Here is a 13,842-nt window from a genome sequence, read left to right on the forward strand (position 1 = left end):
GTGTATATTTTTAATTTGTGAAATTATTTTGATGTGATATGAAAGTAGAGGGCTTTGTGTTTTTTTGAATTGTACCGCAATTGAGAATCGATTCACGTTTAGATGGAGTATTTGGCCGTAAGAGCCGATTCGTCTCTAAAAGAGCATGTAAGATCCTTGGACTATAAGGAGCAAAGTTATGCACCTTTAGTCCATTATTGGGCTAGGGGCTACTAGAGACAAATTTTTTGGACTACCACTTTAATGGAAACCATATAAATAACCCTCCCTATAGGCATGCGTTTCCACTTGATAGCAGTCAGTCAAAACTGACTGAAAAACTAACATTTGCTTTTCGGTCTTGAGGTTAGGCATAACGTTAGCAGTGTGGTTATTTGACTTATTTTACCAGAACTTAACTGTGAACATTCTCAATTACAGCAACGACCTAGGGGATAATAAGGGGGATGAATGAGCCAATTGGAAGGTTTAGTGTTAGGTTTAAAATCACATTAGGAGAAATGTATAAATAGGCGGGGTTTATGATTTGTGGCTGTGGTAACTTGTGACGATCCTACGGATGCCGCAGTAAAATTGGTCGCGCTTGCGCAGTCCCGTTCCTCTTTTTCCTGGAAGGTAAGCGTTGCATGGCGCGTGCTACTGTTCACGGGGCAAAACATACAACTTTTAGTAGTTAATGTCAGTTTATTTTTGACTGGTCATATTCGTTTTAGGTTTTGGTAGTCGAAAGAGAAGTGAAAAGGTCGAAATGAAGTTTGTTTGCTGAGTGTAGGTGCTCTCAGCGATAGGGTGTGGGTCCCATGTTTCACGTTTCTGTATCCACGGCTCTAATGAAAAAGAGGCATGAGGCCTTCCGCGCGTTTGTTGGAAGTTGTTAGTCATCATGTCTTGCTAGACATACTAGCCTAGCCAGCTAGCCAAATGTTGACAACTCCGCTAGGAAAGCTAACCATGTTGTAATGTACTTTGACGTGAGACTTAACAGGCGCGTAGTTGTGTAATTACTGAAATTGTAACTTTCTGAAAATGACCATTTTTGTTTAGACAAAACATTGTTTTGGTAATCGCTAACTAACATTAGCTAACTGGCTAGGTAACAATGTGTTCCTAATCACTAACGCTTGCTAGCCATGTCGTAGCTGACTGGCTACATTTAATGAAAGTTCGTTGTACAAATATGGGGACGTTATCTACATTGGCATGGATTAAATGCCAACTACTTAAAATGACCCGCACGTTGACAAAATGAGCTTTCCGGCAACAGCATGGAATAGTCATTCTAGCTAACAGCGGCACGCTAAACACTTTCAATCTAGCTAGCCAGTTGGATAACACGTTACCGCTTCTATTTACAAACCAACGAGTCGCTTAATAGTTTAACACTCAAAATGGGTATGTATGTCTTTATAATCCGTAATCGGTGTTAGTGTATTCGTCCAACTTGTTCATCAACAGGCATGGTTAACTAGTTACCTAGCGTGTTGCCGGGCCTGGACGAATATCTTGTTAGCCTCTTTACTAACCTAGCCAAACTTGTCAGAAGTTGGCTTAACGGTATCGCTGGTACTTGTTTATCATTAGCTAGCTGACGTTAGCGCAGGGGAAGTTGTCTAGCCAACAGGGGCAATACATGTTGTCCGGTCGGTTCCGGGCCAGGCCTCTCCGTTATTGACCAGGGCACTATGATGCGGCAGGTTTATTGCGCGGCGAACTCCGGTTCTGCCTCCCGAGTGAAGGCGCAGGCCAAACTGGGACACGTGGACAGGGCGTGGGGATCTTTAACCAGACGAGGTCGGGCCCTGGTCGTCTCTTTTCGTCTGATTTGTCGAATAATTATGTTAAGAGTCACCCTTAATATTGTCTGCAAGCTTTCCACTGGTGCTGGGACGTCCATTCCCACGTCTTCATCCTCCACATCACGTGTGTCAAACTCAATCCACGGAGGGTCGATTGGATGCAGGTTTTCGCTACTCGTACTTGATTGATGAAAAAAGATCACTGATTAAGGAACTCCTCTCAACTGGTTGTCTAGGTCTTGAAGGGAAAAGCCAGCAGACACTAGGCCCTCCATGTGATGAGTTGGACACCCCAGCTCCACATGTTGGCTATGACGTAGTCCCCACTAGCCATGGATGGATGGGTGTTGTAAAGTTTAGTCATGAAGTCGATGATATTTAGGAGGATGCGATTTGAAAGGGTCAGGAGCCAAATGCTAAGTAATTTCACTTAACATGCTTTGCAAAAACTAAGAATCCTGGCTGTTTACATGGACATGTCTCAAATCAATCAACTTTGATAAATGCAGAAAATCAGTAATCTAAATAAACGTTCTACCAGAGCAGCCATGTTTATGGGAAACCAATTTGATTCTGAGTTCGGACATATACAGTTTGTATGTAAACTATTTCTAAGACGCATGCCTCCAATTTTTCATAACTCACTTGTGCATAACACCTTAAGCAGACCGACAGTGTCATTGCATCAAATGCTTTGTAATAAATTGTCAGAACTTTTTTCATTATGTAACCCAACATTTTTTGTGACTGTGTGCAACAAAAGTTAAGCAATCACCCTTTGCTACTGTTTCGGTTTAGCCTACGCTTACTATTTGATTGCATACTTTTTGGATGAATACAATGTGCGCACCACTCAGAACACACTGCCTCTGCAACACAATGCTCCGAAGGCAAACGCAACACTCCATTGGAAATAAATGTACACTAAACTAAAATATGAATGTAACGTGTAAATTGTTGGTTTCATGAGCTGAAATGAAAGATCCCAGAAATTTTCCAGCCGTACAAAAAGCTTTCACAAATGTTTGGCACATATTTGTTTACATCCCCATTAGTGAGCATTTCTACTTTTGTCAAGATAATCCATCCACCTGCCATGTGGCATATCAAGATGCTGATTAAACAGCATGATCAATACAAAGGTGGACCTTGTGTTGGAGACAAAAGGTCACTCTAAAATGTGCAGGCTTGTCACAACAATGCCACAGATGTCTTAAATTGAGGGAGTGTGCAATTGGCATGCTGACTGCAAGAATGTCCAACAGAGCTGTTGCCAGATAATTTAATGATGATCTCTCTACCATAAGCTACCTCCAACATTGTTTTAGAGAATTTGGCAGTATATCCATCCGGCCTCACAACTGCAGGCCACGTTTTATGTCGTGGAGTTATGGTTTGGGCAGGATTAAGCTACGGACAACAAACATGATTGCATTTTATTGATGGAAATTTGAATGCGCAGAAATACCGTGATGAGATCCTGAGGCCCATTTAAGAAAATATCTGTGACCAACAGATGCAGATCTGTATACCCAGTCATGTGAAATCTATAGATTAAGGCCTAATGTGTTTATTTCAATTGGCTGATTTCCTCATGAACTGTAACTCAGTAAAATCTTTAATTTGTTGCATTTTATTTTTGTTCAGTTTACTTCTGGTGTACCAAACCGTAATGATGCTGTCTAATCGGTGCTGCACATACGCAGATCAACTACACTGCAGGAACTCTGATTTAAGCTGTTAACATGTCTTAATGTTTCAGAATATTGCTCACAAAACCAGGTTTTTAATCGGCGTATGCTTACTTAGATTCTGACCGTGCTCCGATTTAGATACGCAGAGTAAGGCGTTTGCATAATAATTGCCATACACGGCCTACTGCCATCAGTTTAATATGGAATTATTAATGTGCGTGTTAACACTCATTGGCCCTTTACACCTTTAGAACTTGCTGTTCTTGAGCTGAGCTATGCGTGAGTCATTTCTCTGGTATTTTAAGTGTTGTGATGTCTTTCAGAAGGTCAAGAGCGGACTGAGTTTTGGGACTGTATAGTCAAAAGTTACATTTCTCCAGTACAGACCAGTGGATGTATTGCCAGTGCGGTAGCTCGATCAGGGATGTTTTTCCTTATTTAATCAGGGTTTCTGGACTTTTCTGATCAGTATTCATGCATCATTGAATTCAACTGGCACTGCTGTAGCTGTAATTGCTTGTTCTAACCTATGCATCTTCCCCTGCAGTGCCCCTAATCCATCGCACCATGGCAGACACTGATCTTGACTTCACCACCGGAGAGTCTGGCGCCTCCGCCACCATTCCTATGCAGTGCTCTGCCCTGCGAAAGAACGGCTATGTGGTGTTGAAGGGACGCCCTTGCAAGATCGTGGAAATGTCCACCTCCAAGACAGGAAAGCACGGACACGCCAAGGTAGGGGATTGACTGGACATGCATACAAATACCACACTCTAGGGATGCCCATGGTGGAAATGTCCCGCAGTATTGGGGAATTTGGGTGGTCTGACATTGGGTGTACATTATTATTATACCTTTATTTCAACAAGGAACACAGACCGAGACCAAGGTCTTTTTTTACAGCTGGGCCCTGCGTATACATGATTCACATACAGTTTAGGTACAATGATTAAGAAACTACAAGACAAACAAAATGATCACAGAAAAATACAGCAGCAGATTATTACATTTACACAGGTTATTCCCCTAACAGCACAAGAACTTGCATTACCCGAAACAGTTACAAGCAATATAAAAATCCTCCAATAAATACTTAATGGGCAAGGGGGACAAGAGTCAAGTTTAAGTTTAGTCTGCAGGCTATTCCATAGGCAAGGAGCGTAACAGGAAAAGGCAGCCATACCCAACTCTGTGGAAATCACATGGGCCTCAAGTGTAATCCATGCTTGAGACCTGGTTTTAGGAATTCTAATTCTAATATTGATGAGTGATAAGGTAGTTTATTCAAAGTGCTTTATAGACAAACACGAGAGCCTGTTGTTCTCGTCTCATGGACAGCGTAGTCCAACCCACATTTTGATATAAAACACAGTGTTGAGTTCTGTAGCTAGCACATGTAATAGTACATGCGTTGTCCACATCTGTAGTAATTGACCCATAAGTGCTGTCTGAATTCTCCAATCATAACTTTTGACTCATCAAATTAGGTTTTGCTTAACATGTTATGACAATGCTATTAGTGGTGTAGTAAAACTCCGTCCTCTCTTTAGGTTAACATGGTGGGCATTGACATCTTCACCAACAAGAAGTATGAGGACATGTGCCCCTCCACCCACAACATGGACGTGCCCCACATCAAGAGGAATGAGTTCCAGGTCAGTGTGAGCTCCCTTCCTGCCCAGTGAAGATTTTCCTATGCCACAAGGGTTCTCTTATCCAACATGTTCTCACATAATTAGAATACCAGTTAACCTCTTGCCTACTAATTCAATAAGGACTTGACTAATTCTATCAGGACACTACTCTTCTAGAGACTAGCAAATCCACTTAACACTGCAGTCACTGTCTGGTGTCAATCCAACCACAGTCTGGGATAATAAGGCTAGAAACTCCCAGAAGACTGCCTGTGTAGTTCTCTATTTGGGCAGGTCACAATGGTTTTTCAGCCGGTCAGTGTGTATGGGGACTAGTGAGAACTGCTGTCATCCTTGTCCAGAGATGTACTGCTCTGAAGTAGTTGCTGAAACATTGGGAAGTTGTTTTCCGGTTGGTTACATTATCTGGGGGAAGACCTATGTCACAAAGCAGGATGAAATGCGTTGGTGTATGAATGCCCTGACTTCTGCAGAGGCCGTATCACAGTAAATGCTACGCGGCCAATGCAGACGCCGGATTGACCACGCAGAGCCTTTAAGGTATGGTCAGTTGGCTGCCTCAGTGCTTCTCACTCGTTCTCGGTACTTAATATAAACACATTTGATCACATATTAAAGTGGAACTGACAGCATTATAGCAAAATGAAGTATTTAAAAAATCTGTTCACATAAACCCCCAGGAAGAATGACAAGCTAGCACTTAGATATGGTCATCTTGATAAATTAGAATGTTTGAGAATTATGTATACTAAGGCATTTGTGAAAATTCTATAGCAATATAGAATGGGAAAGCAGCCGTGCATTTGAACAATTAAGACACTGCAGCCAATAAAACCTAAAGCGCCCGTCTCGTCCAGTACTGGAGTCTATGCAGACCGGTGCACCATAGCCAACCAGAGCTACAGTAGACCTTTATGCAAACAAGCCATTTGCCACAGAAGCCTGTCATCATTGTCTTGAACTGGACTGTGTTTACAGGCAGTTGGGCCTGTCATCATTGTCTTGAACTGGACTGTGTGTTTTTACAGGCAGTTGCAACAGCACAACATTAGAACACATTCACCAAAAGCCACAAAATACACTTGAATGTATTTCTGCAACTATGTAAATACCACCTTAGTCATCTTACATTTGGGAACATGACAGTCCTAATGATCAAGCAACCATAAAAAGGTAAGCTCTCTCTCTGTTATGCACACCAACAACAAGATCAACAACTAATGCTAGCCAGAGCAAGATGAGCTAAAATCTAGCGAAGGAACATTACATAAACCCTGTCAAACTTTCTGCTAGTTGGCTGTCCAAATTTGCGCTGATAAACAATGGGGAATTGTAGCTTACTTGTCCTTCTGCAGCTTGGTTGCAGGCAAGCTAACTGGCTACAGTTGACTGGCTTGTTAGCTAGCTACTTCCAGACACAAATGAGAGAACACCTCACTCTGACCATTCTTCTTGCCGTAGCAGAGCTGGTTAGCTAGGCTGTTTACATGTTATCTGTTCTTGACTGACTTTTTTTGCCTACCTTTACTAACACCGGTCATATTCAGTTGGTGTTGCGCGTTGGTAAATGAATCAGTTATTCTGCGCTCTGGAACACGAAGAGGACTGTGCTGGTATCGGAGCTGATAGCCAGAGTGAATTTGCCAACGAGAAAGATATGCTAACTTGATAAGTTGTTCAAGTTGTTGCTCACTAACCAAATGATACCTGCATATCTAGCTGTGTATATCCACCGAAAAATGATACAGGGGGGGAAAGTCAGTCACTCAATGACATGACATCCTCCTAGCAGCTAGCTAGTGTTAGGCTCTGTGTTTAGCTTGCTACATAAATAGATACGCTAGCCACGTTATGACTGCCTTATGATCATTGCCCTTGCTAGTTTTATTGTATTGACATTCCCAGCCTTAGTTACATTCATCAGTTTCTGTCCAAAATATTGAGTCATGGAAACTGAAACCGTGCATCCTGAAGAGGCAGCAAACATTCTACCAGGACAGCTGTGATTTACAACCTGAGCAATATGTTCTGGACTACCCAGAAATGTATTGGTGAATTATATTAATCATGCATTGAACTGCATCCATCTATTCTGCCAGCAATGCCTTAGTGTAAGTCATGGAATGTTGAGTGAAATATATCCTTTTTTTAAAACCTCTTATAAAGTTGGTTTTGTAGCATAAACTGGGAATTTAATATTTGACAGATTTTGATTCTGTTTTTTCATATCTGCAAAGTAGTTAACGCTGTTCCACGTTTAATGTGACTGTAAATTGTTTGTTTGCTCACACTGGTTGGCATTGGAGCGTTCCCCTGTGTTAATGCACTGTTTCTAATGCAAGACGATCACTCAGCACTGCACCCAATACCCGTGGCGTGAGTGTGAATGGTTCTTGACCCAGAGATCTCCTGGAGATGGCCATTACACCACAGTGACTAGATCACACACTTGATGTGATGGCTAACAAAACAAATGAACACACACACTTCCCAACATGCTCACCTCTCACACATCGCTTTCTGATCTGCACGGTGACTAAAATGAAGACTACCTGGAATGTGCCTTCATGTGTCCGACTGAAGATTTAACATGCGTTTGTGTTTCCAGCTGTTGAACATCACTGATGGGTTCATGTCCCTCATGGGTGACAATGGAGACGTGAGGGAGGACCTGCGCGTGCCTGATTCAGACCTGGGAAAGGAGATCGAGCAGAAGTTTGCCGCTTCAGAGGATATCCTGGTGAGTGTGTGTGTGTGTGTGTGTGTGAAGCTTGACCAGTTTGTTTTGGTTAGTGGTGGTCTTAGCCTTAACCAATCATATCTGTCTGCAGGTCTCTGTGCTGTCTGCTATGGGGGAGGAGTGTGCTGTGGCCATTAAGCAGATGACCGGTGGCAAATAGAAAGACAGGACTGACCTGCCCAGGCAACAAACTCCACCCACAACCAGTCTCTAGTATTCTTATTGGTTCTTCTGTCACCAAAGCGACGGCCTTCACAGACAACCTCAATCATTCTGTTGTGATTACTCCTTTGTTTTTTGGTTTCTCTCTCTCTCCGACGCTGTCGGACTGTCCCAGCGTTACTGCGGCACGCTCGCTGTGTTGGGTGGCATTCTGCCGGATCACTGAGGTTTTGTTTAGTTCTACATAATCTACTATATAAAGAAAAGTACTTATTGGTGAAATATAGATTCTTTTTTTGACTTCTTCCTCATTCCTGTTTATTTTTGCCTTCGAGATGTTTGTCTTGCCACATACATTCCTGAATGTTTAAAATAATGATGGGATCCAGCTTTTTGTATGATATTTTTTTTTATATTCCTTATAATTGAGCTCGTCTGATGCCTTTTTAGAGGGAGGGGGGAGCTGTTTGAATGGTGGGAGGAGGGGGGCTTGGGGCCCCTTTTACTGACATTGAACTACGTTAGGGTTGTCCCTCTCTGGCTGCCATACTGCTGCTTCCCAGCATGGCCTCTCTGCTCTGGCTGATCAGACAACTGATGCTTTTCTCCCAAACCGTGGGAACGCCGGTGGCTAGCACTTAACAAGCAGTCTTAACAGTCCCACTCCAGCATTTCAAAACACTTCGATATGAAGAAAGAACATTAGAGAAAAGATGCTAAATATGGAACCAAACTTCAGTGATTTTTCTCTTGTCAATGCCGCTCTGTCTGTTTAGAAAGCCGGAGGGCCCAGTGCGCTTGCCTATCACCATGGCAACCTAGCCCCGCCCTGGGCATCCCATAATAGTCGGAAAGAGTGAGGCGTTGGTTGGTGTGGCAGCGTAGAATGTTCTGGAAGGCATTTTGCAGTGAGGTGTGAGGGGCTCGATCGGGGCGGGGGGGGGGGGGGGGTGGAGTTGCAAACTTATTTTGTTCACTCGAGGCCTTTGTCACCTGACTGGAGATGGCAAAAAATAATAAAGTTAAAACAAATAGAAAAAACGCTTTCTTGGTGGTGGTTCTGTGTTTGTCTTCACACTAGAATGTTTCACTGTCCAACCAATGCCGGATTCTGTTGAAAATAATGACACAGGAATGGATAGGTTTCAGCTTTGGTTGTGGACTCTGCACTGTCCAAGTTGCCTGGGACCATAGTATATCAGCATAGTATATCAGTTTGATCCCTGGCAACTGACACATTGGTAACGTGACTTCAGCTCCCTCTGCACTGGTCAGAGAATAAGTCTGATGAATCAGAATGGTGGAAGTTGGAAAAGGAGATGAAGCCTCTGCACTACTGAGTTGCACTTCATCAGTTCTTCACTCCCAGCCTTAAGGGCAGTTCACTACACCAGTCTTGAAGCACTTGTACAGCCTTCGTTTGATACCTGTTTTTCACAAGTTCTTATAGGATTAGATGAATAGTAATGGAATGAATAGAATAGACGACTCATTGACTTGAATGGGGATCCCCGTTCTAGTCATTCTAGTTCTATGCATCCTATCCCAATAACTTTTGATAATCTGGACCCTGATACCCAGTGAAGTACACTCACTCCACTGCTTCCTGTCCTTCCAGTCTCATGCCCGGACCGGGATTACACGGCAAGCTGCAGTAGCAAAGCACTGCAGATATCACCAGTGGTCAGGGCTCAGCTGAGGTTCAATGACTGAGTGAAACTGGCTGGGTTTGAGCCAAGATGAAGCCCTATCCCTGCAGGGGCCTATATGGCAGCTAGAGCCACACCCTTCCTGAATGCCTGACTGCAGTGTGAAGACTCCGTTCTCGTCACACAACAATCCATATCTCATACACAACTCATCTGCATGCTTGAGTGGGGGGCATCAAGGCTCTCAGAAACCAGGACAATGAGTCAGATCAGCCTTAACACTAAACTAGTACAAACACTTAGGCCAGTTTATTAAGTACACCACCCTGTTCATGAAAATGGATCACTCTTGCAGAGAGTCATGTGGCCATGGCTTGCTATATAAAGCAGGCAGGCATCAAGGCATGCACTTACTGTTCTATATAATGGGCAAATAAGCGGCCCACAAACATAACTGCGCAGTACAACAGTGTTGTGCAGAACGGCATCTCGAAACGCACAACTTGTCGATCCTTTTCACGGGTGGGATATTACAGCAGACGACGACACTGGGTTCCACTGCTACCAGCTGAAAACAAGAACTGTCTCCAGTGGGTACGCCATCACCAACACTGGACAACTGAGTGGAAAAACAAAGCCTGGAACATGACAGCGAGTTCAGTTTACTTGAGTTGACAACACAGTCCCCAGACCTCAACCTAATAGAACTCCTTTGGGATGAAATGGAACGGGCTGTATCGGTCTGCTAATACAGAGTAGAAAAGACCCAGTGCATTCATTTTGTGATTGCCACGGCTATGTCATCAACACAATGGAGGGGGAAAAAATCTAATGATTTAAATATTGAACGTGAATGCGTTACAGAGAGAAACAAAATGGTGCCGTTTCAGGTCATATTGCAAACAATGCAGGCATTAGGGACGGGGGTGTGAGCGTGTTGGTCGGGGCAGAGGAGATGTAGTCGTTTGTGTATGTAAATTGTAAGTTGTTTGTACTTATAAGTGGGATTAAAATGTATTTTAATTGTCATTTTGTCAATAATCTACAAAAAAATCATGTTAAAGTGGAAGAAAAATTCTAACTTAACCCCCTAGAGTTACTTGAAATTGAGTTACGTAATACAAAAGTCCCGATCACAATCTGTCTAAACTAAAGAGTTGTTTTTTGTTGTTGCATGGACTGTGTTTCACCAATGGTGACCTTCCGTATCTGCGGTGTTTGTCAGACCATGAGACATCCCAAAAATCTGTCTTCTCACAAACGTCGGTAGCGTCCAAACGGTTTACCCAGTGATTGACAGATAAATGCAGGAGCTGTCTTCCAAGTCAGTCCATTAGACTATGTTCACTGAAATTCACAAATGATATGATATAGAGACTTAGTTTATACACATTTTTCATGACTTTTAACCAAATGTTCTTGACTTAATATAGCCAACATGAAAAAGGTCAAGCATTATTGACACTGGAAAGCTGTTTTGTCTGATCCCATGTAAACCTACCACCTCCTGCCAGCGTGCCTTGATCAAGGCACTTAGTCACGTGGTAAACCCTCCATCTGGATAACTTGTGTGTGTGCAGGTTTGGCTTTTGATCCAGCCCTGAAACACCCAAGTCTGCTTATCAAGGTCCTGTTGATCAGCTGATGTTTAGGCTACAATGTGGTTAGACCAGGGCTGGAACAAAAGCCTGCACACCCAGTAGCTAACCTGGTGGATGGTTGCCACCCTTGATATAAAATATTCCAACCAAATAGGCCCACCCACTTGTGAGCCAGGCCCAGCCAATCAGAATTAGTTTAGCCAATTGTACTCTCTCAACTTAAGATATCTGTGGCATTGTGTTGTGACAAAACTGCACATTTTAGAGTGGTGTTTTATTGTTCCCAGCACAAGGTGCACCTGTGTAAGGATCGTGCTGTTTAATCAGCTTCTTGATATGCCACACCTGTCAGGCGGATGGATTATTTTGGCAAAGGAGAAATGCTTACTAACAGGGATGTAAACATTTGTGCACAACATTGAGAGATAAGCTTTTTGTGCATATGGAACATTTCTGGGATCTTTTATTTCAGCTCATGAAACATGAGACCAACACTTTACATGTTGCGTTTTTATTTTAGTGCAGTATAAGTATCTTTGCTGACGTGGGCATGTTTTCAATATAGGCTCCTTTTGTCATACAGTATTCCGTATAAGGCATCCAGACCTTATGAAAGTTACCCAGGTTACCCTTAAATCTGGTAATAAATCAAATCTAGTGATACATAACTTGACATTGTGGGAGGATGGCCAACCTTCCAATTAATGGCACTCCATTTCTTAGCTGCTATAAATGCTAGGTTACACAGTTTCTTCTGATAATAGTATTCAGTATCAACATTTCTTGGCTGCTATAAATGCTAGGTTACACAGTTTCTTCTGATAATAGTCTTCAGTATCAACATTTCTTAGCTGCTATAAATGCTAGGTTACACAGTTTCTTCTGATAATAGTCTTCAGTATCAACATTTCTTAGCTGCTATAAATGCTAGGTTACAGTTTATTCTGATAATAGTCTTCAGTATCAACATTTCTTAGCTGCTATAAATGCTAGGTTACACAGTTTCTTCTGATAACAGTCTCCAGTATCAACATTTCCAAGCAACCAAAGACAGGGAGAATCTGTAGATATGCTGAGAGAAAATAACATACTCTTTGTCAGAATGTATTAGCCTTCACAAGAGCATAACATATGCAAATATGTCCCCTTTTGTGTTTTACACCTCCAGCATAAGAATGACATTTCTGAGTTCATGATATTCAGTTTCACTGGCTTATAGTACGTTCTATGAATGGTCTTAAACTGCATTAGTTTATATCTGAGATGATATGAACATGACTGGGCATTCTAACATATCTGTATCCATTCATCATCATCAATAGTGTCTCCCAGTTCTTCCTCACATTTTGGTTTATCAGGAAAAGCCTCCATCAACCCTTGATACAGTTTGGAAATCAACTGTAGAGGTTTGTCAGACTGCCTTAAAATAGTTCCAGTCTTTGAAGCTTCTGGCTTGTCCAGTGTTTGCTACATAGAGAATAGTGTTGCATCTGCAACAGATCACCTCAGCATCATCGCAGATGGGTCTTTCCTGGCTGAGACTCCTGTCACCATCTGATCCTGCTCAGATGAGGAATGACAGAGTTACCTTGATGTACATTTCTACATTATATTATCCAATAATAGAATCAATAGTTTAATCATGGAAATTACCATCAACTTAAGATAAAACTTTGTATCCATTCACTGGTTGATATAATATAAAAATTCACCTGAACTCCGTAAACGTCTTCCCTGGCTGTCTTACCCTGCTGGGACACCTGTCACCATCTGATCCTGCTAAGACATGATGACCATAGTGTTGTGTACTGACTGCACCATGACAGTGAAGCCTGTACAGCTGTTATACTGTGTCAGTATGAAAAAAAAGTAGGGAATTAACTAGGAAAACTGACAGCTCAATAACATTACATTGCTATACTGACTAATAAAAACTGACATTGCACTTTCAAAAAATGTCAGAATATCAGTCTTCAATTGGCTGCTGGTTTCATCATTTGATTCAGGTCTACTGTGATTGAGGCCAAAATAATAGCTAAAGTCAGTGAGCTAGCTAACGTTATCCAACTTTTGTCTAACTCCAAATGGTACATCAACTGGCGAAAACTAGCTGTGTTAATTTACTTCTGTTGAAATGAGACAAAACAAAGACTACAAACCATTTCCAGACACACTACAGCTGTAAAATACTGCTACTGACAGATAGCTAGAGATGAACTGGTTGTGGTAGCTACTAGCTAGCTAGTTCATTCACTTCAGGCAGAACTTCAGGCGAGAGGGGATGAAACATGTAATGCATTAGCTTACATTACATGAGTTACATTAAGTCAGCACTGGGAATAAATACTTTTTGTTCCCCTGTCCCAGGGAAAGTTGCAACCCTGCATTTTACAGTATTACCTTAGTGCCTTGTTGCATACATATGCACATTTTAATTCAGTATATTTGTATTATTCTTTTCACTCATTATTTTTGAGTCTACAATGTTGTTCATCCATCTTCAATTCTCCAATCACAGCCATTGAACTCTGTAGCCGTTTTAAAA

General features: G+C 42.1%; 1 protein-coding gene across 2 annotated transcripts; it reads left to right on the top strand.

Moving 5' to 3' along the window:
- Nucleotides 1-463: 463 nt before the first annotated feature.
- LOC106590523 (eukaryotic translation initiation factor 5A-1) lies at nt 464-10,725 on the top strand. 2 transcript variants are annotated; one of them, XM_014181615.3, is made up of 5 exons: nt 464-615; nt 4,038-4,225; nt 5,041-5,145; nt 7,754-7,885; nt 7,977-10,725. In XM_014181615.3, exons 2-5 carry the CDS (start codon nt 4,058-4,060, stop codon nt 8,043-8,045), a joined length of 474 nt encoding a protein of 157 aa, XP_014037090.1. In that variant the 5' UTR covers nt 464-615; nt 4,038-4,057; the 3' UTR covers nt 8,046-10,725. The 2 variants fall into 2 exon arrangements, with proteins under 2 accessions (XP_014037090.1, XP_014037089.1); XM_014181614.3 differs by lacking the exon at nt 464-615 and adding an exon at nt 1,373-1,392.
- The last annotated feature ends 3,117 nt before the right edge of the window (nt 10,726-13,842 follow it).

This window comes from Salmo salar, chromosome 29 (genome assembly GCF_965601325.2).
Source record: "Salmo salar chromosome 29, fSalSal1, whole genome shotgun sequence".
In the NCBI taxonomy this organism is placed as follows: Eukaryota; Metazoa; Chordata; class Actinopteri; order Salmoniformes; family Salmonidae; genus Salmo; species Salmo salar.

What these genes read in the sequence shown, in the direction of transcription:
- LOC106590523 (XM_014181614.3), top strand. An exon ending in TCAAGAGGAATGAGTTCCAG is followed by an intron (nt 5,146 to 7,753) that starts GTCAGTGTGAGC and finishes TTGTGTTTCCAG; the next exon opens with CTGTTGAACATCACTGATGG. An exon ending in CCGCTTCAGAGGATATCCTG is followed by an intron (nt 7,886 to 7,976) that starts GTGAGTGTGTGT and finishes ATCTGTCTGCAG; the next exon opens with GTCTCTGTGCTGTCTGCTAT.